Source organism: Plectropomus leopardus, chromosome 19, assembly GCF_026936395.1.
Source record: "Plectropomus leopardus strain MGB_pleo_1.0 chromosome 19, ASM2693639v1, whole genome shotgun sequence".
Lineage (NCBI taxonomy): Eukaryota > Metazoa > Chordata > Actinopteri > Perciformes > Serranidae > Plectropomus > Plectropomus leopardus.
In genome coordinates, this window is record NC_142194.1 from 8453218 (window position 1) to 8480786 (window position 27569).

At 36.3% G+C, this 27569-nt stretch overlaps 2 protein-coding genes across 4 annotated transcripts; both read right to left on the reverse strand.

Annotated features, from left to right (window-relative positions):
- Nucleotides 1–8102: 8102 nt before the first annotated feature.
- LOC121958436 (alpha-N-acetylgalactosaminide alpha-2,6-sialyltransferase 1-like) lies at nt 8103–20459 on the reverse strand. Its single transcript, XM_042507344.2, has 9 exons — nt 20143–20459; nt 18884–19142; nt 18515–18677; nt 16945–17107; nt 11925–12063; nt 11738–11841; nt 10780–10863; nt 10102–10201; nt 8103–8608 (listed from the first exon to the last, which is right to left on the reverse strand). The coding sequence occupies exons 1-9, from the start codon at nt 20238–20240 to the stop codon at nt 8405–8407; spliced, it is 1314 nt and encodes a 437-aa protein (XP_042363278.2). The 5' UTR covers nt 20241–20459; the 3' UTR covers nt 8103–8404.
- A 65-nt stretch (nt 20460–20524) lies between these two features.
- On the reverse strand, nt 20525–27396 carry mxra7 (matrix-remodelling associated 7). Of its 3 annotated transcripts, none has more exons than XM_088070459.1 (5): nt 26809–27396; nt 25299–25545; nt 25085–25187; nt 22600–22657; nt 20525–21064 (listed from the first exon to the last, which is right to left on the reverse strand). In XM_088070459.1, exons 1-4 carry the CDS (start codon nt 27070–27072, stop codon nt 22624–22626), a joined length of 648 nt encoding a protein of 215 aa, XP_087926585.1. In that variant the 5' UTR covers nt 27073–27396; the 3' UTR covers nt 20525–21064; nt 22600–22623. The 3 variants fall into 3 exon arrangements, with proteins under 3 accessions (XP_087926585.1, XP_087926586.1, XP_042363968.2); XM_088070460.1 differs by lacking the exon at nt 22600–22657 and having other exon boundaries at nt 25299–25332; nt 25432–25545; nt 26809–27367; XM_042508034.2 differs by lacking the exon at nt 22600–22657 and having other exon boundaries at nt 26809–27360.
- Nucleotides 27397–27569: the final 173 nt, after the last annotated feature.

The following is a 27569-nucleotide window of genomic DNA, read 5'->3' on the forward strand; positions in this document are numbered from 1 at the left end:
CTCTGCTTGAAATGAGAAACCCCTCCCACAGCGGACAGCGGGGATTGATGTTTAAATTAGTTATAGGATGAGTTTGCCTCTTTTCAACCTTATCTTCACCCTTCTGAGAGGAATATATATCGAGTGACACAAACCAACATATTTTTTCTAGTGGTCTCTGTTTCTCTGGGGGCTGCCTCAAAACCTGCTGTTCTTCTGCAAACTGGCAGCATCGTTGGTGCATGAAGAACAGCAGGCTTGCCTGGGTCCACACCTTTAAATGTGCCCACTAAACTGTGTCCAAGTTGAGAGTTCTGGTCTGGCATCACGACATGAAACAGCGGTTCCTCAGATGAAATGAACAACAACCAATGAGCGCCACAGGAGGACTAACAATTAACCAATTAGCAGCATGGGCAGGACTAACGCAATTGTTATGCTATTGTCAAGCGTTTTCAAAGGTGCACCGCAACTAGCTGGCTGAGCCCCGTCTGAATGTCCGCTGTTATGATGCAGTCAGTGTTTTTCCATCACACAACAGGCAGGTTAAAGATGTTTACCTGTTGGAGGTGAGCTTTTTGCAGAGGTGCAGTGCTGTTGTCTGCAGCTCTTCGTCTAACTAACATGTTTCTGCTTTTATTTATTTAATGATGACTTAAAAGACACACAGCATATTACTGAACATCAGTATAAAATACAAATGTAAATATGCCGGAGTTAGCCGGACTGCTAGTTTACGTAACAAACAATAGAAATAAATGTATAATAACATTAGCAGTGTAAACTGTAAGGCATGAAGCGTACGCTATAAAATGCCTTACTGTGTGCTAAGTGTAAAACTCAACACACGTGTTGGTTGCACACATGTATCACGGATCATTGGATAAAAGGACAATAAGCAATACTGCAGATACAGTGCATAAAGAAGAACACAGATAAATTGATCCTTTCCTGTCATCTGGAGTGGATCCAGACATTGGAGCCAAAACAGCAGGGGATTCATGTACAGCAAACACATGCATACATCTGAAGCAGCATCACACACCCATTCATCCATCCATCAAAGGAGAGTTCAGCCACCATTTATCAGGGACAGTAAATTACTGTTATTGACATTTTGTGTCATTGTTATTGTTTATTCATTTTTGTGAATATTAAGAGAGCCCTGCTGACAGGTATGTTACATGTAACATTAGATGTTGACTCTGTTGTGTTAAACGTCAAGACCGCCAAGCCTCTCATGGTTCAGTAAACCGTGCTTAAATCGCACACTGGAGCAGCGTGATGCTGTCGTTTGTCTCTGTGTAAAAAAGCAAAGGCGGCATAAAGACTGAACTTAGCAGCGACCATATAGCGGGACCTTTGTTTAAAAAGAGCTTGTGCCACCTAAAGCTATGTTTTGGCAAACAAAGTAATAGCTTTTGGATAGGATGATGACACATAGCTTTCACACAAATGTTGTGAATTTCTCCTTTAACAGAGGAGGGGGGACGTGTGGCGCATATGATGGCCTCAAATGACTCTTGACGCAGGTGAGACTGAACAAAACAAATAATAAAACTAAGTTAAGGGCAGGTGGAGAGGGTTCGTCCATCAGCGAGGAGACATAATATGAATTTACAGCTTGCTCATTTGACACTGGCAACTGAAGGATAGTGAATGTAAGTCTGGACATGTGAGGACATAGTTACAAAACAGACTTTAACTGTAAATCAGGCAGAGCAGCCTGCATCAGATGAGAAGATAAAACTCAATTAGAGCGGAACTTGATCACCAAAATGACGGGGTAATGACATTATGAACAGTGAAGCCATTTAAACCCACTCATATTGTGCCAGGCTTATCGTGGGCAGCCGGGCATTAATGCTGATTTATTATTTATGTAAAACATCTGTTTTTGGACAGTAAGTGTTTTTCGCTGATGCAGTTTTGATTCTGAAAGAATGGTTTTGTATTTTAATGAATTTCCCTGCTCACACTCGAGTTTATGAACAACTAATGATTTTTTCATTGGATTCTATTGCTATTAATTAATTGTTTGTCGCAAATAGCTTGCTTTGTCTGATCAACACTCCAAAAGTGGGCATGTGTGCATAGTTTACAAATATTAGCATTTTAAGGGACACCGTGTTTTGCAATTAATTAAAACCACGGGAACAGAGAAAATCAAATAAAATTATACAAAAAACAAAAATGCAAAAAAAGGACATTTCATTGCATTTTTCACATTTAGACCACAATGGACCAGGTCTCTCTCAAAACCCACTATACTTAGACTTTTGAAATCTGGACAAGATTATCCTTTAGAGGCTAAAAAGTATTTTGGTGTTTGTGAAATCTTTATTCTATTTGTGAAAATGCAGCCAAAGGGAGGCCATGTGTAGATTTTACAAGATTACGTATAGTGTTTATTTTAATCAGGACCAAGACAAATGTGGTCTAGATGCAGGAAAAAAAGCAGTGAAATCTCCCTTTTTGCATTTTCATTGAGAGAATAAAGGTTTCACAAATTTGAAAGTGGGTTTAAACTATATTAAGCCTCCATGAGATAATTCTGTCCAGATTAAACCCATCTATGGAAAGTGGTCTTTGATGTCATCTTGGTTCAATGTGGTCTACATGAAAAAAAAAAGCAGTGAAATCTTCCTCTTTTACATTTTCAGAAACTGAATTAAGGTTTCACAAATCTAAAAATGAGTTTCATACAGTGCTGAGGCTTTTTTTAAAATCAAAACGTCACACATGCTTTCATCACACTAGGAGTCTGCAAAAAGCTGAGAATAACTCTCCCCTTAACAGCTAAATCAGAAACTTCAGCGTCATAATGACATGAGGATGAACAAAATACCAACGAATACCAGACTAAATCTCAAATTCACTGTATAGTTATTTTTCTCATAGCCCACTGTTGCCTGTTTAATTGTACCAAACAAGATAATCAGCAACGCGATTCTGAATATTTACTACTGTGGTGGCTGGACACACACATTAGTTATCATTTTCCGTCAGGCAAAGTTGAAAAAGTGGATATATCAATACCGGTATCAGTTATCTGCCAAATGAGAGCAAATATATCAGCATAATGGATATCAGCAAAAAAACGATATAGTGCAACCATACCCAAAATGCATTTCAATGCATTTTTCAAAACTGATTTTTGAATGTTTTATTCAATGATCTATCCAGTGATCAGACTGCAACAGGACAGTGCGCCCACATTTTAACACTGTGCATTACACTGCAGTCGTGTCCTGAAACGGGGGTCACTTCAGTTAAAAGTGACTCAAACACTCACCAACCAACATGGTTCTGACTCACAGTTAGAAACGTTAATTATCAGCCACAGGATAAAATTAATTATTGATACTTTTAGGTCTCAACCACAGAGAATATGAATTATGAATAACATCAGCAATGAAAGCTAACTCACTAATGCAGGGGAGAATCTGAGAAAAGATAAATACTGCACTAAAAGAGCAAACTTCCCTTGTTGCATCACTTTTATAAGATATGTACTTTTTGGAATGAAATTCTTGACAAACAGATAAAATGAGTGTTATTATGGTTCATGCAAACTACAATATATGAGCTTGGAGTCTGATCTACCTTGCAGCCATCACCCCATACCTAGTCCTCAATCATCTGTCCATCCAAAAAAACGGAAAGAAAAAGCAAGGTAGGAATTGGGGATGCACAATATAAATGGGAACGATAGATTGTTTACAAACAGGATAAGATCAAATAGTTGATACAAACAAATATAAGAGAAAATATGTGTATAATGCTTCCTGCATGAGGCCCATTGACTGACACACACACACACAGAGGGAACATAAAGAAGCCTTCACGTCATGATGCAACAATTTAAAAAAAACGTTTTGAAGCACAAACACATTAATAATATATCTCATACACATACAGTAAATTCACAAGCACATATACACATGTACATACAAACATATACAGTACATTGCGATGCGAATTAGGTAAAACAAGCCAGCTGCTGATGTTCAGCAGAACCTTATCTGAGCAACACAGGATGTCTATGTTCTCATTTCCTGAAGGGATGCTAAGATCGATTCAAATCTGCCCATGTTTGTAGCTAATAACTAGATTACCGGTCATTCATGTCACCAATAAGGAAACACTCATTGACAAATAGACAAATGTATAAAGCCATAGGTTACTGTGAACTGCTGACTTCTCAAAGCCTGCAGCTTTTATGCAGAACAACGCCCCCTGTGGTAACACACCAAACACAGCTATTGACTTTCTGCTGTTTGCATTGACCCAAAACAGTCAAAACATTTGGAAAAAGATGTCAAACTAATTAAACTTGATATATTATTATTTATTGTTAATATCATAGTTTCTGGGCTAATGGAAATACATAGTTAATTAATAATTAGTAATGACTGATGATTATTATTTGGCAAAGTATTATATACATAAAATATATTTGGCTTAAAATACAACCCTCCTTTAATATTTTTAACATACAACAAACTAAACTAACAAACTAAAAACCTCAAAAAAGTACTAAATTATTCAGACGTTTACTTCATCTTATTAGCAGAGCCAGAGGGATTTTGTTTTGTTATCTTTTTAGGAAAGTTATTGGATGTACTTTATATATTTGAATATGCTTTTCTATACTGTTTTCGGGTAAGCCTCGTAGTAACAGTAAACACTGAGATTTGTATCAAAGCAATATTTTATTATTTTATTTTATTTTACAAAATAGTATAAGAATATCAGAAAACAAGGAGATACAACTCCATCCACTCACACAGCTCACACATGTAGCCCACTCGACATCACAAAAAAGGTTTTTATGCTCCGGAAACACAGCAACAGTCCAATTAAATACATAAAATAATAATTAACCACTTACCTGTTAGAAGTTATGTAACGTTAGTCCACACATTCCTCACAGCAGGTCCGTAAAATCCACTTTCCAGCGCAGGTTTTCCACTTTTCAGCGCCATTCCGTTACTTTTAGGTAATTTAACCGGTGTTTTACCTTCGTGGTGGCCTTTAAAGCATCGTTTTTCTCTAGTTTTTGACGTTTCGTACTTATTTTGTTGCGCTCCACGATAAGACTATCCGCCATGACGGCAGCAGGTAGCTTGACTCACCTCTGACCTCTTTTTGACCATTAGCCGTCATTTGAATTGGCAAAAAGTAAACACTCAATTATTATATTAAATTGAAATAAAACACTTTTTTTGACGGGAAGGATTAAAATTTGCACTGATTTTTAAAAATTCATAAATTTTGGATCGGTTTTTCAGTCCCTTCAGCACTCCTTGCTGTGACCCGGATGTTTGGTCACAGGTGTTACATCGCATTCGGTTACCATTAGATTCTGTGACCTAAATAGCAAATATGACCCTTACGGACCTCCGTTATATCACACATCTGACAAAAATGGTCCCCTAATAATATTTAAACATGGTCACACTTTGATAACTGTATATATTCAAATATTAGAAGCAGAAAAAGTCACAAACTGAAGTGTATAAATCTGTCTGTAGACTGCAAAAATAACTTAGCACTGATTTAGCTTAGCTTAAGACTGTACACAATGGTAAACAGCTAGCCTGGCTCCAAAAGAACCTAAAGGTTCACTAATTAAAAAGTAATATTTCCTTTACTTAATCCACACACCAATAGAAGAGTAAAAGCAGCAATTTGCAGTTTTTTCTTGATCAATAAAGTGAGTTTTAGGAGAGAGACAGGTCAGCTTTAGCACTGTTTCTAGTTTGCTAGGCTAAGCTATCCAGCTGCTGGCTATTTACCTACAATTTAGGCTTTCAGTCTTCTCATCTACCCCAGAAAGAAAATTAATAAGCATATTTACTAAAATGTCAAACTATTTATTCAAAAGAATACTTATATAGTCTATCACATTCTAGAATAAAACCCAAAACATTAATATCACATTTTCATCAGCTAATATGTCTCATTAAAATAAGTAAATAAACAAATAATAATAATAAACAAGAAAGGGGCATATCTACTAGTGAAAAAGTAGGTAACGCTATAAAGGACAATATTTTACAATACAATTTTTTTGTTAAAACAAAGCATTAAAGTATTTTTTTAAAAACGCAAATAATAAATTGACATTTGTTTTACCTTAATGTATTAATTTTTTCCCCTGAAAAGTCTGGGAGTGGGCTGCAATAAATTGATTTATGTTAATTAATTATTGCATTTATTTCTTGGGAGACCTATCTGATCAGGTGATTTACTTTACTCTCACTTTGTGGTGGTATCTCTAATAAGTCAGCAGGTGGTGCTATCTGTTTCAGTAACTTTGTTCAGGAAATCTACTTACCTAAATTAATTGTGTTTTAATTTAGTGGTGGGAAATGTAATAAAACATATCCATTAAGATACAGCAATAATAATTTCCCTAATATCTAATATAGTTTATTATTATTATTATTATTATTATTATTATTATTATTATTATTATTATTATCATTACCTTTTTAATTTAATCAAATAAAAGACTTTCTTGGGTCATCAAATGTCAAGAATTTATTATATATTTAAATTATTACATCTCCAGTTTTAAGTCTATTGTCTTAGCTGTGGGTTAAGTATATCATATCTTCAGATTTAAAAACTAACTAACTAGCATCCTAAGTGACTAATAGGAACAACATTTCTTTTGAAAAAATTGGTCCAGTATTAAATGAGAAGACTAGCAGAAAAACAGGCTGCAGTGTAACCACTGGGGGCATTTGTCTACCATCAGTTTACATCCATTAAATGTGCTTGTTTTGCCACCGACAGACTCAGATTGTTGTAATAATTGTCTGCTAACATTATGGAAAGTATTCCTTCAGAAATTACCTTTTTTTAAAGAACAAAATGCATTTGTTTAACCTGAAGCAGCCCCAAAATTGCTATAGACAAACTCACCAGACTCCATTTAGACAAACAGTAATTTTATCATCGTAAAACACACTTCACTCAAAGTAGATAGAGACGAAATAAAACTCAGAAAAATATTCTTTTTTCATATTAACACTGTTTCAACAATCACCAACTCCTGTTTGGTTGAAATAAACACTTAGTTCGCTCAATTAGATATGAAAATATTCTGGCTCTATACATCCTTAAATTATTGTTTATCTAAACTGAGTCTGGTGGGTTTAAATACAGTTTTGGGGCTGATTGTGGTTAAACAAAAAGGTTTGTTTCTGAAGGAATTCTTTTTACGTGTTGTCAGACACTTACAATAACAATCAGATCCTGCAAATATTTTTAGTGGATGTAATTTGATGATGTACAAATGCCCAGATTGATTACACTGCAGCTTGTTTCACCACTGCCAGCTGCCACCCTCTTGCTCAATGCTGGACCAGTTTCAAAAATTGTAGCTCCTTTTAGTCACTTAAACATATAACATGTTGAAATAAAACATAAGTTACTCTTTAAACTGCTGACAGATCAGGAGATCATCATAATAATCAAGTTTCATCTTCTGGGAACCATGAACGTCTAGACAAAGCTTTATGACTAGTGGTGGCCCAACCATCAGACCAACTGATCACATTTAATTTAAGATTAATTCTTTAAATTGATGGCATGAAAATGTTACCCGTCCCATCAGATATACTGGAACTAGTTGCGTTGACTATAACTGTTGACTGTGGTTCACTTAGGATGAAGTAACCGATGAAGCCACACACAGTATGAACATTGTTTACAATGACTCAGATTATCTGATGTTACACAAGGTTATAGCCACAGAATACACAATGTGCTGCCTTATGAACAAAAAACAAACCAGAAACAGACTGACAGATTAACAGCAACTGCATTACAACAAAAAAATGTGAAAACACGATTACATGAAACTACCCACATCTTTTAGACACCTCGTACTCTTCCTTTTATTTCTTTTTTTTTCTTTTTTTTGAGTTTGTGGGGCATTTCTTGCCAAGTTGCCCATTATGTTTTTCCCATGTTTTTGAAAGAAATGAAAATAATTTTATTTGAGCTGTCAGAGGTTTCAGTACTAGTGAAAGGTGTCTGAATGCAGCACAAGAAAACTGAGGGTTAAACTTTATGTTCATGTTGGAGTCAATAGTTTCTAAACTGTGTGTACGTAGGCAAGGCAACTTTATTTATATAGCACATTTCATACAACATGGTGATTCAAAGTGCTTTGCAAAGTAATAAAATATAAAAACATAACAAAAGATACAGATTTACAATAAAAGAGAAAAAGATGTGTTACTTGTAATATGTCCACCACATTTATATCAAAGAGGGTCAAATATATATCTTCTAAAAATCAAGAAAAGTCATATCTTTTGGATAAAGAATAAGAAAATAACAGTTTAAAAAAATGACCTAGATTCCAGACGCCATTACTGTCACTCTCAGTGTGACAGTGTCAGTGTTACCTCGGCTTTTCTGTCTCTGGTTCTGAGTCCGGTCTTTGATATAGCTTCAGTACTTTGCTGTCATGTAGTTTTTTCCATGTTTTCATCTCCAGGTTATAGTCATGATTGGCGTAGAAAATGACACGAGTTTTGATGTTTTTCTGACAGTAGTAGTTGTTGTATTTTTTGTAGTCCGCAGTTATGAATCCATAAACGTTCACCTGAGAATGACAAAAACAGAACAGGGACGACTGAGAATAACACACCAGCAAAAGATTTCAAAGAAAAAAGCTTTTTTTTCGTTGTTTTTTTTTAAATATGCTTTTTTAATTTCATGCTGAGATTTAGATAGAGCATTGATCTTCTAACTCTTTTTCCTACAGGTGGAATTATTCTTTTATGAATTTGTAAAGATATATATTGAGATTTAATGTCTGTATAAATGATTTTATACTGCCGACACATTCTCACAGAAATATATGACACGACCTCTTAAAAATGCATTACCTGGTGGGCGTGAAACATTGTGCTGGCAACACAAAAAGGATTCAAAAGCAGAGTCTATTACGAACAGTCGTAGTTTCAAACACGTTAACGTTGGAAAACTGTCGCAGTTTGGTTTAGAAAAGAAAAAACACTTGATTTAGTTTCGGATGAAAACAAGGTTTTGGTTAAAATAATAATGAACAGGATGCAAGTGACGTAAACGTACAAACTTTGTGTAGTTTTGTAAAGTCTGGTAACTACCATGACTTTTGGTTTCACATCAGCTTGTTCTCATTTCAAGGTCAAGCCACATTTCTCGGCAGTATGATGCGCCACCAGGCAGTGTCAGTTTATAATGCAGCTGAAACGTTGCCAGTTGGAAAGCCCGTATTGGACAGGCGTGCTTTTGTTGTTTAAAGATAACCATGTGCTGTTGCTGCACAAGGAAATATATTCAAGGTGTTTTACAAATGTTGTAATGGGGGGGGGCTGGAGCCAATCCCAGCTGTCATTGGGCAGAAGGGTGAGGTCGCCAGACTATCGCAGGGCTGACACATACAGACAGACAACCATACACGCTCACAGTCACACCTAAGGAACAGGGATGACTGAGACTAAGGGCAATTTAGAGTCACCAATCAACCTGAGCTGCATGTCTTTGGACTGTGGGAGGAAGCCGGACACCCACGCAGACACGGAGAGGACATGCAAACTCCGCACAGAAGGGCTCCCACTCATGGACCGAATCCCGTCCAGGGACCCTCTTGCTGTGAGGCAACAGTGCTAACCACGACGCCACCGTGCTGCCCGTAAAGACAGAAGTGTATTTTGAAAATGTACAATGCATTAAACTGGTGTAAACGTCAACAGCAGCCACAGGAATATACTTAGCGTGTCATATGTGAACAGTACTGACCAATGAGAATGTATCATTCACATCGGACACGAACAGCTGAACAATAACCCATAATAATGACCCACCCATCACCCCTACTGCTCACCAACAGGTACTTTCTCACTCTTTATATGTAGTTCTTGTCATCATTGACCATTGTTTATTCAGGGAAAATTGACTGAGCATTAAGCTCTTTGACAGCAATGCTCTGAATTCGCATTCATGTGTCCAACACGACAAAAGAACTTCATTGAATTTGCACAGGCATTATTGTTTTTGGGTTGATTGCACGTTATTCTAGCATGTAGACAAGTTTAAGTAATATTAACTTACAGTGTCACAGGTGTGCAGAGCCAGGAAGATAGCGAATGCCCCATTGGTTGGTCTGACTATTGCCCAGTATGAAGCATTCAGATGAGCCGACTTTAAGAACCTGTGGGCAATAAACGGCGTCATATGAACAGAGTTAGTGCACATTAAAAATCTACATATGAGACAAGACAAACTATAGACTCCAAATTGACGACAACATTGTCGTTTGTAATGTTACCAAACATTTTATTTATTGTTGTTAATTTTGTTTTTCTGCTTCACATACAGTGCTGACTTTTTTTGTAGGCCAACCTAGAAGTTAGTGTCGCCCTGGTTTCCTTGTCAAAAAGCCTACGGGATTTTTCCTCTGGATTTTGGATTATTGAAGAAAGTAAGCTCTGTAGCACACAACATTTTATGTTACCTAAACATTTTGTTCAGCAAGAAAACCCCCCTGGGGATCAGTTTTAAGCTTTGTCTTAAAACACAACACATCATGATTCATTTATTTATTATATTTGGTATTATTAAAGTTCTTAAATAAATGTAGGAGTGAAAGCAGCACAAAAAAGTGCAAGTGCACCTCACAATTTTGAAAGTTCACGAGTAAATGAACGTAGTTACATTCTACAGTTGATTGTTATCACTGTAATCATGAATCATCAAAACTAAAAGAGTTGTGTAGGATTGTGTGAGGACCTATTTCGAACATATCTGAGGAAATCCTGGTGCAGAACATAGAAGCGGGACTCATTGTACTGCCCGGAGTAGTACGTCCTCGGTCTGTGGGGTTGAAATACAAAAGTCAGTGGTGATGATGAAAGAAAGCTGCAAAGCTGGCTGTTTTCATTTATTGTCCGTGCAGCAGTTAATACATCCCCTGGAGTCTGAATGAATTAAATTATATTTATGACTCAAGACAGTATTTTGGTACATTAAGTAACTTTAGAAACTCATCAGTCAAATTCGATTTAATATCTGGCCCCTGATAGGGTGCCAGCTGGCCCCATGTCTTAAAATCCAAAACACATCCTAAAATCCTTGAAATTTCCTAAAATCCTTGAAATTTTCTAAAGTTCATGAAATGTCCTAAAAATCCTATAAACATCCCAAAATAAGAAAAATGTCCTAAAATCCTAAAAATGTTCTAAAATCCTTGAAACATCTTAAAATCAGAGAACTGTCCTGAAATCCTTGAAACATCCTTAAACCTGAAAAACATCCAAAAATCCTATAAACCTCCTAATATCCTAAATGTCCTCAAATATGTCCTTATATCGTACAAATGTCCTAAAATCCTAGAAATGTCATACATTGCTTGTCCTAAAATTTGATCAATGTCATAAAATCCAAGAAATGTTCTAAAATGGTAGAGATTTCCCAACATTTTCGAAATGTCCTAAAAGTCCTAGAATCATCCTTAAATCCTCAAAACTTCCTGAAATCAGAGAAATGTCCTAAAATCCTAGAGGCATCCTAAAATCTGAGAAATGTCCTTAAAACCCAAAAATGTCCTAAGATCCTACAAACATGTAAGGGGCTGCTGTGACTGGCCTCCTGGTATTTTGCAAAAATGGTATCCCTGGGACATACTGTATTTTTATGTTTGTGCGTGCATGTTGCCTTCTTCTGTTGCATACGGAGAGTTGATATTCACCTTGTGTTTTTATATGAGCCATTAACAATCCTTTCTCCTCTCAGAAGACCCCGAAGCCAATTGTAATCCCTCATCCCCTCAGGGATCATCACGTATTTTATACCCTGCCCAAAAGAAGAGGATGAAAGATGAAGGCGGGTACAAACTACACATTACAACATTGCACATTACGGCCGAGCTTGAGTACCTCGTCGTGAGGGGCAGCTTTGTATCCGTACTTCCTGAAGAAATATGGCGATGCTGTAATGGAGTGGGCCGTGTGAACATACACCGAAGTTCTGTTTCCTACGTCCTCCTCAAAACCATCAATGACTGCACCATTCATCCTGCCGCACACACACAAAAAAAAAAAATAGAGTGGCCTTCAATGATAAAGCAGAAACCAATATATATGATACCCACAAAGAATCTTAATCAAGTTTATTGCATGATCAAATATGACGGCAGTTGTTGGTAACTGTCAGGTTACGTATATGCAAAACACAAATATGAAAAAAAAAAATTAAAAATATATAAAAAATATCAATTAAACCATTGAAACCTAAGGAAATTGTTTTGATTTCTTTAAAAAAAATGGCTGGTTGGTGGCTGGTTCAAACAAGGCTGTGAGAGGTGAGCAAACAAAGGAATAATGGTTGGATGACTAGCTCTGGGTCAGTTAAACAGCATTAAATACCAAAACACACACACACACTGAGTTCATCCAAAGTTATTTCGCTGTCTTTGTGAACCATTGTGGCACAACGCAGTGCCAAAAAAAAACCCCAAAAAACAAAATCTGACTCATGACTTCAACACGACTGCAAAGACTTTACTTTCTGCGCAGACTGAATACTTTTAATGTGGACAAGACTCTGATGGTTTTATTTTATGAATCCTTTATTGAGTCCATTTGAACTTTCTGTATTATTTCTTGGTAACGGTGCAGAACAAAAAATCCTAGAAATAACCTTAAATCCTAGAAATGTCTTCGTCTGGCTTTAAATTGAACTTTAACTGTTTAGCCTATTTATTTATTTACTTAATTATTAACTAACTATTTTTAATACATTTTAGTGTATTTAACTTTTACTAGATGCTATATCATTTTATCATTTTATTTTTAACACATTTATTATTCTATTTTCTGCTATTATCCTTTCACTTATTTCTTATCTAGCCAGCTGTTAAGAGCATTATTTATTTTATCTACAGTTTTTTTCTTGCCTCGGTTGTTTCCTCACCTATGGTTGCTTTTCCTCAATTCCTGGGTTTAATAAGTACTCTTATTTTGGAGGGGTTTTGGTTTTATTAAAAGAAACCCCTTGCTTTCCAGTTTTGTTTCATATGAACAGAGCTAAACAAATAAAATCCAATTGAAGTCTGATGTATTTCTCCCTATTTTTGGTCACAAATTTGCTAAAAATCAGTGTCATTGAGCACTTCTCCTATTTTAAGAGTGTAGCACATCAAGGAGCTCATTTAACAGCATCATTTCTACACAGCGTGACTTTGGATGGTCACAATTAAGGCTACTTTAAAATCTTCAGTTTGATCACAAAGCAAAGTGCCGTTTCTCTTTAATACATCCACGAGTGCCGCAGATGTCACACATTTTGCTGCCTGTGAACTGAACGTTCATTTCAACACGTACTCTTTAATCTTCGGGCTTAGAGGAAGGTATCAAATATTTCAATACAAAACACTCAAGTCCAAGTGACGTCATGAGTCACCGGCGTCCAAATCAACTTAAAAACCATTTTTGTTAAGTCCTCAAATTTGTATAAATCAGAATCTGGTTTACATACATGAAGTATTCACACATAAGTGATTTAATGTTTGTATTTTAATGCATAGACAAAGAAGCTGAATATAGAAAAGAAACACAAAAAATAAAAACCACACCTGTGTGATTAAATATTTGTGTCAAAAGAAGTTTCTCAATATTTTCAGCCTCTCTGAAAGAACAGGGAAGCAAAAACCGACACAATGTTTCGAGAGTATTTCATTTACCCATGATATTTTGGGGCCAGCCGAATTACAGTCCTTACTATCCTTGTTCCTTGTTCCTTGTCAAAATGTCGCAACTCATCTTTCATCACACCTTCCTTCTGATAACGTCATTCTGATTTGGCTGAGTGCTTACAAACTACAGCCTTTTAAGACTTCTTAAATGCCACATAGAATTCAAGTTAATACCTGTTTTTATGGTCAAAGTATAAAAGTATGACGGAAAACCAGCAGCAACTATACAGCAGAGAATTATGTTATTATATCACTTTTTGATAAAGGCGGTTGCCTAGGGCGCCATCTGCTGGAGGGGCGCCGCCACACCGCCAGTCCACCTTTCTTTCCTCGAGGGAAAATAATGATAAAATAATAATTTTCTATGCCCACTGGCGCCCTCACTTAGTGTTTTCTTTCTAGAAATATATATATATATTAAATTACAAATAAATAAACAGTGACATGTGTCGTTATTGGGTGCGGAGGTGCGGGTTAGGGTTAGGGCACCTAGGACACCAAATTGTGTAGAGCCGGTCCTGGTAGATCAGCTGTCTCTTCTGAGAAATGTCTCTAGTGTTTTGTGCTTTTTTGGATCAAGATTTTTGTGCTCATTCGTGCTTTCTTTGTGTTTCCTCCAGTGCCTTCCTTCCTCGAGCTCGGATAACCCCTGCTCTCTCACAGTCCCTGGCCCCCATCCCCCAAACCACATCATCAATAAAACTCTGCTGATTGCTCCTTCCCTGTCCGTGTGTTTTGCTATTAGAGGCCTAGTAGAGACCTTTATCTAAAAAATAATTGTTATTGTTATTATTGTTTTGTTAGTATAGCTCCAACAGATGCAATGAAAAATAATTCCACAGCTTTTTTCTTAGTGGAGGACATTAAAGGGTTTCACTCACTGAGGTTTACTCATTATGACACTTGCTCATTATGAGCTTTCTTCTCTTGTAGCTGGTGTCGTTGTTTCTTAAGTAGCAATGATGTGTAGTTGATGAAGGAACCGCCGCTGACACCGACTTGGTTGCATAAGAATTAATTTATTACAACAAAGTTCAGCATCCACCAGGCACCATGGTCTGCCTGGGAGAAGATTCGGGACCAATGTGAATCTCTCCCTTACAACTCATGCATATCTTCTTATATAGGTACAAGCATCTATACATTCATCAGTAAACATTCCTCACCTATTGTATTTTAATCACAAAAATAACTCCCAAGGGCCACAGTCCATGTCATGTGAGCCTAGTATCAATATTTTACTCATCTGACTCCGAGACGTAATCATTCCTAGACCTCTGACCTCAAGATAAGCAAACAGAGCATAATACACCTCACTGGCAGCAGTAACACTGTTTGCTGCAGGTCTGATTGTGCTAATAAAAACTCCACAGTTTCCAGCACACACAATCCATGTTGCAATCACACTTAATCACAGGTTTATAATGTCTCCGTGCAGCCTGTAATGACACAGAAACATTTAAATACCTTCAAAGGTCTCCTTACAGCTGGAATTTAGGTTTCTCTCCAGGTCGTGTGTTTTGTAGGTTGAATCTGTTTTTCTTGTCTTTTTTGTAATGTTGTATAAACTCTTTGGCTGTTTTTACATGCAACAAAAACATCACTGTTTCCTCATTAAACAGTCAACTAGGATGCTGAAGTTAAAGGGAACTTAACTTTAAAGCTACAGTTAGTAACATTTATGAAAATAACTTTAAAACTTTACTTTAAAATAACCATGGGTGTGGTTTTGCCGTCTCAGCCCTGCATTAGTACAAGCATTGTAGACTGCAATTTTTAATTTTCACAATCCAGTCATGCTGGTGATTGTGCAAACTGAAATGTAATTTGGTTCCCAAAGGGATACTCAGATAGCCAGAACAAAAACCGATTGCTGTAGAATTATGAAATCAATTTGATTTCTACGTGTGGAAACTATGCTATGTTCAAATGAGAGGAGATATCAGTGACAAAGGTATAGTGTATCAGTGACCTGGGAGATGATGACTCCTATAAACTTCACTAATCAGCGTCAGAACTACTCAGATATTCTCCTGAAGTCAAAGAGATCCCACTTTTTTAGAGACTCCCCTGTCACTACGAGCAAGCAATTTGAGAGAAATAAGACTTTCTCACACATATTTTCTGTCAAATGTATTTCTGTACGAATAATGTGACAGTTTTTGTAAAAGTTCATTCATAGTTTGGGGGCTATAATTGTAAAAAGGTGTTAGGCATTGAAGATAAAAACTGCTTAACCCTTTGAAATCTTGAAAAACTTCTGTTTTCTTGTGCTTTGTCCAAAAGCCTTTCACATGCATTTTGAAACCTGATTTCCCAAAAATTGCGAGACATTAGGGAAAGCAAATTACGTGAAAATTTGTTTTAAAAAGAGAAAGAGAGAAAATGTTGTAGGGTAATAATTTTAAAAAAGCAATGGGGGAAATGTCCGGAAATCTATTATTATTATTATTCCCATTACATATTTTATCTATTCATTTATTTATTTATTTAAAATTTTTGTTGATCATCTGTAAGGGATACATTTTTGTTCCTTGCTTTTGAAAGAAATCGTGCCAATTTGCTCGGGTTTCAAAAGGTTAAACGAATGAGTTCAACTGATATTATTAACGGAGCAGCAGCAGCAGCAGCAGTGCAAAAGAGACAAATGGTTTTTTAAACACACTATCACAACATAACATTCAAGCATCCTGCAGTGGCTTCCTTATTGACCCACACTGAACAAACTGTAGAAACCACCCATAATCTCCACCACACTTATCACTTACCCATGATAGAAAGTTTGTTTTAGTCAGCTGGGATTAAGTCTATATACAGGTTTTACTGCTCAGTGCTTGCGCTGCACCCACAGGACAACAGAGTTGATTGACTAATAAAGCTTTAAATACTCGATGCTCTTTATGTTAAAATAAATGGGAAATATTTAAACTAGAAAGTAGCATGTGACGGATGGTGACTGTCGACAGGCTGTACACACAGGAGGATTTTTTATGCCATCTTGCAATCGATGTGTGCATAAATTATGTTAACAAAGGGTCCCTGCCATAACTAAATATTGTCTTGGCCACCTCTGACGGCTGTTGAGCAAAGATATTTTACTTTGCACAGAGAAATATCATTTTTCAATGACTTATCTGTCAATTTGTTTTTAAATATTCTTGCCCCACAGTGGAGGCGGAACAAAAAAATGGTTTCTTTCTTACCGGAAAACGTAATCGTGAGCGTCAATTTCTTCCCCCATTCTGGAGCCGTTGAGGATCCCCCCGGTGCCCACCACAGCACAGCGGATACACCCGCCATTGCCTGGCTTTGGAAAGAGCAGCGGCTCTTTTGGCTTCGGGATCAACTTCACTGCACTCATCACTTCTACAAAAACAATCCAAATACATACATACTTAACCCTTTGAAACCTGGACAAACTTGATTTATTTGAAAATTGTGGGAAGGTAGAAATGGGGAACTTAAAAACACTACATGTATATGTTTTGTGATAATGGGCTCTATAAATCACTAAATAAATAATAAATAAACTGCTATTCTTGTCTAGTCAATGGAAAATTGTTGTTTTTAAAAAAAATAATTTTGAGTTTCAGTATGTTTTCATTTTTAATAATTTTGGTGGTTTAAAGGGGTGATTTTTTTAATTTCTTTTTTTGTAATTTTGATTTTGGGTGTTTTTTGTATTTTCTAATAATTTTTATTTTTTTTAAAAAAAGATTGATTTTTAAAGTGAAAAACAATATGAGCTGACTTTGTCACTTAGGTGAGACGCCTGCCAAGATGCAGACCACTGCTCAGGCCCAAACAAAACAAAACAAAACCAGTTGTTATTTAGTAAATCATTGCTGTGTTTCCAGTAGCTTTTCACACCGTGCTACAAAAAAAGAGCTTATTTTTACAAAGACATTGATTTTTTCCTTTAGGGATTTAGCCCCCCAAACCAATTATTTTAAACTAAAACATATCTAAGTGTTTTTAAGAATTATTCAGTATTAATAATAACATTAAAAACAATACCAATAAGTCATCAAAGAAGCTTTACATAGAAGATGTAACTATAGAAAAATAAAAAATAAAACAATAAACAGTCAATTCTTCAATGTGGTAAAAAAAATGTTTTAAAAAAGACTAAAAACTAAACATAAGTTAACCACTGCATCTTTCAAAATTTCCAAAAGCTGTTTTAATAATGTAAAAGTCAAAATGCTGTGACCCATTTATTACACATGCAGCAACTGTAGTTTTTAGCCACCTGGGGAAAGCAGAACAGGCTGGTTTGGGCTGGTTTGTGTGTTTGGTTTGATTGATTACCATCGCTATCAAACCTGTTAAAAACAAACAGGTTTATTACGGATGGTAATCAAGTTGCTCTTGTTCACCAGCGTCTGTGTGGCAGCCAGCACAAGGTGGTAGTTGTCTGTGGGCACACTTGACGCATCGGCTCATCTTGTTATCCGTTGTAATGTAAGTTTCTCATTATGTTGTCAAAAATCCATCATTCTTCCTCAAGAAAAATGTTTTTCTTTACATGATTTATGCACAAAACTGCAGGAAGATCTCTGGAGCAGGTTTTAAAACTTGACGTTTAAGTTTTGCTCATAATGCTAAACAAAAAAAGTAAGATTAGTAGTTTCTACATGAGGAAGAAGAGGAAGCTGGAACAGAAACAATAAGCCTCCACCATAATTACATTTCCATTGCCTCACAAACACACCACACATAGTGATTATGAAATACAGTGTTGACACACCTGTCTTACACAGAAAAGCTTACCTTTGTAGGGGAACTGCATAAAACCAAAAGGATTGTTAAAATGTGAGAGCCGGTTCCACTCGCTCATGTTGATGTTGTCCTTGTGCAGAAACAGACGTATGTTGGGAAGGAAAGCCTTCTTGAAGCTCTCATCCTCAGAGTTTCTCAGAGACTCGGCACAGGTCTGAGAACACAGGATAAAATGGTTAATTATGATGGTAAAAAAGCATAAACTAAGATTCCCAAAGGATGAACAGCAAGAGGTCAAACAGATTGCTGCAACATATTGGTAAATTGCAGTAATTATAACTGCTTTAAGGGAAAAAACAAACAGAAAATGACTTATTGCATTTATAATTATTCTGTCCTGTCTTGCCACAGCATGCTTACCCACAGTCTGGGTGGAGCGTCCTGGTTATAGACATCATCAAAATCCCACTGAGGACACTTCTTAAAGGAGCTTCTGTTGAGGATGGGCATCGGAGTCTCAGCCACAACTGCATGTGAGACGCTCATCTGAGCCGCTTTTTGCTTCGTCACTGGGTTTGTTTTAGTGGAATCAACAGTTTCAGCTGCATGTGCGTGTGGAGTCAAGTTTCCTATTATATCCTCATACATGTGTTTGCTTATTCCTGAGACAGTAGCAAAGCTGATGAAGAAGATTTTCAGAAAACAAAGAGATGCAACAAAATTAGCGAGGCACTTTGGAAATTAAATTGCTGTTCCTGGAAATGGGCTGGGCTTTCTTTGAGGACAATTTAATACAATTAGCAACTGAAAAATAATACAGACAATGGTAAGTGCATAAATGTTGGAACAAAAAAAAAATCTAATTTTCCTTTTTTATTTATTTATTTTTTTTCTCTGAAGTTTCTACATGTTGTCCCTGTGACCTTGAAAATATGAGCAAAAGACAACAAGCAAGAAATTGGTAAAATGTGGAAAGAAAATGAATTTTTAAAACGAGAGAAATATTAGATTTTTTTTTTTAATAGGGAAAAATGTCCTGTAACCTTTAAACCCATATTTATGATTATTATCATTATATATATAAAATCTATATACATATTTAAAATTAGAATATATATGTGTGATTTTCTTGTGATTTTAGCTTTTTTTTTCAGGTGATTTCCTTTTTGTTCTTTTTTAAAAAAATCTCTTTAATTGGTAATTTTTAGGCAATTTTCTTGTAACTGTTTTCTTTATTTATGCAAATGTTTTGGTTAATTCCTTTTTTAAATTGCTGATTGCTCTTTTCCCATGTTTTTGAAAGAAATCAAGCCATCAAGCCACTCTGCTCAGGTTTCAAAGGGTTAAAGGATCCAGGTAAAACTGATGAGAATTAGGGGGCCGTCTGTGATCTGGAAACTTAAGTGCTGAAACCCCAGCTATGGGATTTAAGTTTTGTGAGGTTAGTTTTGTTTTAGGTCACAATATCATCCTTTTCTTTACCGTTTTGTAAAGACAAATCTAATTTTATTGTTTATTAATTAACAGCAAAAGTACGTTTCTATAAAAAGTGTAAAGCAAAGTATAATGCACATTACATTTTGTTATACTAATACAAAAAAAATCACAAAACATTTTTTTAGAAAAGACAAGAATACAGAAAAGTTCTTCCCTCTTAAGTCTGTCTGAATACAACTTACCTAATATTTCTTGAGAAAAGTCCCCATGATAATAGAACTAGTACAAAAATTGAGCTGAGAAGCATCAAAGAAAAAATCCTGGTCTTTGGGAGCGTCATCCCTGAGACTGAGAACCGGCAACTTTGCTGTTCAAATTAAAAGCTGGTGATTGTTTGCTTTCCCACTTGGTATTTGTGCCAAGGTGGAAAATCCACATGCAATATAAACACTTTGTCACTAGACCTCACTGGGCAGGGCCACAGCCTACTTTACTGATACAAATACACAATGGACCCATGATTACTCTCTCTCTCTCTCTCTCTCTCTCTCTCTCTCTCACACACACACACACACACACACACACACACACCCACACACACACACACACACACACACACACAGCTTCACCGTGACACATTATGTGGTTTATTACACAACAGAGGGAAGGTTATGCAGAAATAACTTTACAGGAGTTTTTACAGAATTTATGATAAAATTGAATTAAAAAAAAAAGTTATGTCATAAATTAACACATTTTTTAATTTTATCATAATATAAAACTACACAAACAAAAGTCCTTTATGGATAACTAGAAAATCCTGTTCTGTGCTGGAAAAGATCCAGAAGCTTTGGTTTCATCCTCACGTGGCATGTGGAACAAAAAAATACAACAAACAAAGTATTAAAACATGAATGGTTGCTGAGTGGACTGTACAGCTTGCGATGAATACTGTGAACAAGTTTATTGAAGTATTAGGTCGTCGTCCATCAGTAGCGCTCATTGGTTTAAGAAATGATGTCAGAGGATGGATCCCGAAACACAGAGTCTCAGATGGAGTAAAGCCTGAGCTGCTCCTCCATGTCTCCTTCTGACACGTCCCCAAAAGTCTCCTTGTTGTCTTTCAGCAGCTGGAAGATGGCGGTCAGCTGCTCACGTTGCACCCTGCGAAGAAAAATATATTTAAGAAACATTGAGAGAGAAAGAACCAGAACGATAATTACAACCGTGCTATAGTACGCACTAACATCCATGTCTGTGAAAACATGGATGTTTCACACGCATCTTCCCACGGCAGCACGGACGATCTCCACAATCAGCACGACACCCAAAATTAGTGTCACTAATTCAGTACCTGACCAAATGTCTCCCCTTATGTTTCTGATATGACTTTTAGTGATGGCAAAAAAAAGTGTTTTTGCAGAACATTTTGATGAAGTTGATCTTTGACCTTTTGCATATAAGATGTCATCACTTCATCATTAGACATTTGTGAATTTTTTGGGGGGGTGGGGTTATAATTAAGGTGTGAATTCTTGAGTTATTGCCAAAAATATAAATATAAATTGTGATCATTTCATTCTTGAGTTCAAGGAGCCAAAATCTGATTAAAATTCCCTCCAGGACTTGATACGTACTATATGTGTATATATACGTATATATACACAAATAGTCCGTATCAAGTTTTATTTATTTAAATTTATTTACGTATATATACACATAAACACACACATATATATTAGACAAATAGACAATGCTGGTATCTACATGGCATCTACAAGTCTCAGACACTTAAATTTAAGGCTTTTTAAAATCTTTTGTCAGGATCAATTTTTCACCAAATTGAAGACAGATTTTTGTACTAATTGTATTGTATAAGACATTTTGAGGACCTGCAGACAGTAATCACATCACGGTCACTTTTGCCTTGTTATTTTATCTTTACTTGTATAGTTTCTCTCTCTACTTCTAACATTTTGTATTTTTATACACCTTTCATTATTGAGTTTTACTTTCACTATATATTTCTGTATTTGTGCTGCTGCAACAAACAAATTCCTCCTGGAGATAAATCAAGACTTGTCCTACCTGTCCTGATGAAAGTTAAGCATTCACATCTGTGCAGAAAAATAAAGATATTCCCATCATAGAGCAGGAAATGCTGATAAAGATGACCTTCAAGACTTGCAGTTATCTGATAAGAGTGAAAGATCATGTGCAATATTTGAAGAATATTGTTTGATTATTGTAAAGGTCCTCTATCAGTGTTGCCTGGCATCACATAAGACGAGATTTATTCCTCCTCTCATAGCACAAACACCGTCTTTTCCAGCATGACCGAACGGTTTTTGGAAGTGACCGTCATGTCAGCAGTGTTGTGTCACACTGAGTCCTCCTTGTGGCAGAAGAGAGGAGCGTCCTGAGAGGATTAACTAACACTCTTCTGTCAGAGCCGGCGACTGGAGACACAATCAACACCTGCTGCGACACCTGAGAAGCACACGTCTAATGTGGAATAATGGGGGCAGCGGGGGGGGTGGGTCGTGGGATGTGTATCAGTCGCTTCGTGGCCACTTGGGGATAAAAATAAAAAAACCCTAATGAGGTCAAAATCACTGCAAAACAACTTTGGAGTTTTCACACAATGGCCAGAAAGTGACCTCCCTGAGATGAACGGGTGAGAATAACTCATACTTTACCACACATTTGCTCCTTTTTCAGGCTTACAGACAGTTAAAGTCTGCGTTGGAGTGTATCCTGCAATGATAAGAGCAGGGCATGCAGGTTCGTTACGTTTCCATTTTATCCCCTGGCATCAGCAGCAGCAGCAGCCTCCGAATGCTTCTAGTGTTTTCTTTAAGTCTCGTGTCATTCATCCTCCAGCTAATGCCTGGCAGAGACTCAATCTCGCCTTACTCAGTCTAGCCTGAAGAGGAGGGCTGATACAGCAGATAAACAGGGGGTGAATCGCCAACGACGCACAAACACACGTGAAGACAGCGTAGGATTAAACGACACTGGACTGAGGACAGAGCAGCTACACAAAAACAAGAGAACTTCATGGAAATGTTAGAATGGATGAAAAATATATATTTTTAGCAAAACTACGGCAAAGAAATTAGTATTTTACAGAGGGGGATATCAAACCCAGAAACCACAAGTGAAGGTGTATGCAGTGTTTTGTGAAGTAATTCTTGCAGTATGGTAGTATATCAAATTACCATGGAATAAGTAGCATTAACAGCTAGTATTATTTTGAATGTATGTATTCTAGAAATTTACCAGCACAGTACTTTGAAAGTATCTCAGATATGGTAAAAAAATAAAATTGAAAAAAACATACCGATTTTTTTTAAACAAGTATAACATTGAATAACATTGAATATATGGTATAAAAACAGTGAAAATCCATCCTTTTTTTTCACAAAAATTGTACATTTATTATCTTAGCAAATAACAATTCAACCATTTAGTTGAGCATGGCTTTAAAAACATACTCACTAAATTATTTATTATGGATGCAATTAAAAGTATTATTTAACAACATTTAATGATCAATCACCATCAAAGATTTCTAAAGAAACAGCAGCATCTAGTGGACTCTTTTTGCATAACATATCTAAACCGAGATAGCCCAGTCAGGTCAAAACATTTTCAATAAAGATATAATGATTCAAAACGTACAAAACGGCTGAGCAGAACAATAATTAACACATTGTTTACGGATGCTTTTAGATCAGTTATAAGCCATTTATAAAAAACAACCTTTGTTTGAACGCTTGTGAAAAAAAGTCCTACTGTCCTACTATATTTTTTTTTGTAAACTATTTTTATTTTATTTCATATATTTATTTTTATTCCATTTCTATTTGCTTTTACTTTCTGAAAGAAGGCACAAAATATTTCCCTACATGTTGTTTTGTGGATGATCGTTTATTGTTGCCGTCAAATGGATCATGTGAGATTGTAGTTGCGACATGAGAAGTCGTGAACACAATTTTCTTGGCGTTCAGGTATTAAGTCATGAGAACACCACGTCCGGGCCACGACAACATGGACGCTACTGTCAGCAAACAAAAACGCAGGACATCATTATGAAGAAAAAGCTAAATCCTAATAGCAGAGGGGAAAAAATGGGGCTGTTGGGAATATTGATATTTTTCTCAGAAAAAAAACAGTTAGGCTAAAATTACGATAAATTAACTAACAATCCACTAAAAAAAGTTTTAGAGGGGTCTCCATGATCATTTCTGTTTCATGGCTCGTTAGGGAATCAAATAACAGACGAACGTATTTTAATTTTAAGAGCCAGTGAATACTTAATATTGACGTTTAAACAATACTGAATTCAAAGCATTCAAATATTTTACTTTGATAGCCATGTATCTGAATGTATTTGTTCTGAATTTTTAAAAAATGTAATTAAATTTTTAAATTAAAAAATTGAAATTTCTTGATTTGCAATTTCAAGAGCTGAATTTGTATTTATTTCTGTCAGTGTTCAAAAATTCAAGCCTTTTTTTAAATTCTGAAACTTGAATCTTCATATCTGAATTTGTGAACATTAAAATTGCAATTAAATAAATTTCATATTTTCAATTCAAAGAGGTCAATTCAGAGGAAGAAAAACTTATTTGGATATGTGGTTTTTCAAAGTAAAATATTTAAATGCTGTGAATTTTCAATTCTGAATTCACCTCTTTGAAATTAATATATGAAATTTCTTTCTTCAAAAACTGAATTTGAATATGTTTTTATTTGACGTTCACAAATTCAGATCCAAATATTCAAGTTTATTATTTATTTATTTTTTTTAAGTATTTCAGTGTCTCAAATTTCATTGGTCAAAATCAGATTTTTTTCTTTTAAAAGGCAGAGTGTATTTTTTTTATTGTGATATTATTGTGACATTGTGATATTTTTTTAATCTAAATTTAGAAACACTGAAAATAATCAATTTTGAAAATAAAAATCAAGAAATTTAATATTTTAATTTCAAATTCAGAACAAACTAAAAGTAAAATATTTCAATGCTGAGAATTCAGTGGCGTTTTAATTTCTATATTAAGTATTCTGTGGTTGTTAAAATTAAAATACTTGTCTCTTATTTGCTTCTATACTCATAAACGTTTTATAGAGGGCGCCATATTAAGAACGGCAGCCACATTTATAATTTGCACTGACCTCTGCTCCTCCTCCAGCTCCTCCGAGGACATCATCATTTGCAGGTGGTGGGATCGCGCCTTTCCAGGGACGTACTTCAAGGAATCATTTGTTCCCAATTTATCTGATGAAGAATAAACTTCTATTAAAAAACTATACCAAGCTGTTATTTTGAAGGAAAAAAAGTTTGTGTTTATTTGAATATTTTACTCAACAGTTTGGTAAAAGTGCTCACCGTTGATCCCCGGGCTCTCTGTGGCTCCTTCAGTCTGGGGGTATGAGAAAGCACACTTTAGGAGCTCCTTATCAGAGAGCCCAATAAATGACCTACGGCTCGCTCCCGACGAGGCCTCGGACGACGAGTCTACCTCTAAGCTCGTCCGTCTACATCCAGGCCTGGGGACGGACAGGCTGGAGGTGGAGGAGGAGCACTCAACTGGTGCTGGTAGTTCTTCAGAGTGAGGGTGGGGATGTGCCTCATCCTGTCAGAGAATTACGGGGTCAGGCGAGGGGAATCAAACCAGAATCTTCCCCCAAAACTTGAGAAATTAGTGTATTTTTTTAAAAAAACGTATGAAATATCTGTGCGTTCCTTCTTGCAGGTAGGCCCAGATTAGAAACTGCTGCAGAGATTTAGCTCCTCGTGTTACCTGTGTTTCTCACCTCTCCTGGATGCTGATCTGGTCTACACTTGGCGCAGGTGTCAGGTTATCGATTCATACTTTGCTCCCCCGAGTGCTGATTTGATCTTTCTACAGGCAGACATCCAAATATCCCCAACAGGCATTTAATTGGCTAAAAACAGGCCAGGGACAGTCCTGACCTGAGAGGTGTGAGGAGGAGGCTCATCTCATCCTGCCAGTTTTTTATCAGTCAAACCCAAGACTTCAAAATAAGAGTGAAACCACAAAGCTTTTTTCTACCAATTCAGGCTAAAGGTCATAATATAAGACAGTTGTGGCAAGTTTATATTGTTTAAATTCTAACTGTTGGCTGTTATTTTTAGCACCCCAACAAAGATGAGTGGGATGTCTTCTACAAGAAATATCCACAGAGGTGGAAATGTATGGAAGCAAATCAGAGCAATAATTATTTTTTATTTTATTTCAAATAAAATATATACATATATATATATATATATATATATATATATATATATATATATATATATATATATATATATATATATATTCAATATTTACAAGTTCAGATCCATGAATCCAAATGAAAGAATTTCAATTTTGGATTTATTTGTTTTTTTATTTATTTATTAAATTGGGATCTAAATTTGACCAATCGAATTAGACTAATGTTTTATTTTGATTTTTTTTTTTTTAAGTCTAAACTGCATCAATTGTATTTAAGCATGCTGAAATAAAATAAATCAGAATTTTTGGAACTGAATTTGTGCACAATGACAAAGAAATATACTCTAAATCAGCTTTTGAAATTCCAAATCAAGCAAGTTCATTATTAGTTTCAAAGAGGCAAATTCAGAACAAATAAATCTGGATACACAGTTTTCAAAATACTATTTTCCAATGCTATTCACTCAGTTGTGTTTAAATTCAAATATAAAGTATTCAGTGGCTGCTAAAATTAAAATACTTTTGCCTCTCATTTGCTTCCATACATCCACCTCTGACTGACCATGCAAACTGTATCTGAGTGGGAGGGGAAGTCAGTAAAACAGATTAAGGGGGAATTACATAATGCAAAAACAAAACAAACCTCAGATTACTTACTGAGAGCACAGATTTCACTACATCCCAGTGATCGTGCGAGCTGCTGCTCATCTGACACCAGTCGTCCTCCGCCTTCTTCTTCTTCTTCTTGTCCGGTAAATAGCCATTTTGCCTCAGCCCCGGTTGGTCTAATCCCCCGTCTCCTCTGTGTCCGAAATAGTTTACAAAATCGGCTGTCGGAGAGGAGCCATTAAAAACAGACGTCGCGACCACGATGGCGAGAAGTGTGAATATAACAGCCGATAAAACAAAAGTTAGATCCATGTTGCAGCGGATGATTATTAGGCGTGTGTTGTAACTCTCTGTCCCGCTCTTTGTTCACCTGAGGCGGCTGCATTCACTCACAGTTGGCCATCACGCCGCCTGTAATAATCCCCACCAAACATCGGCGTTAACGAGCAGCATTTACGGGATATGGTACAATCTCCTCTCCCAGCGGCACGTCACATCCTCCGGTCCCGCCCCCCCGTGTCTGCAGAGCATTACACGCCGCCGGGCGGATCAGGTGCGCTGGCACGTCACTCTGCAACGTGCTCAGCTCTCAACTTTTACCGTTAATCCCATCAACGATGAGTGAACCGCACAGACCGGGAGGCTTTAATGGTTTGTGACAGGACCCGTGTACTGCAGGCGCAGGCTGATAAAGTCAAGCAGGGTGCAGGAGTACAGGTGTTCTCACCTGAGGACGCACTTTCCAATCAGTCTGCACCGGGGATTTAATGTGGACAATAAACCTGCGTGACCCTGTCCTCTGTATAATG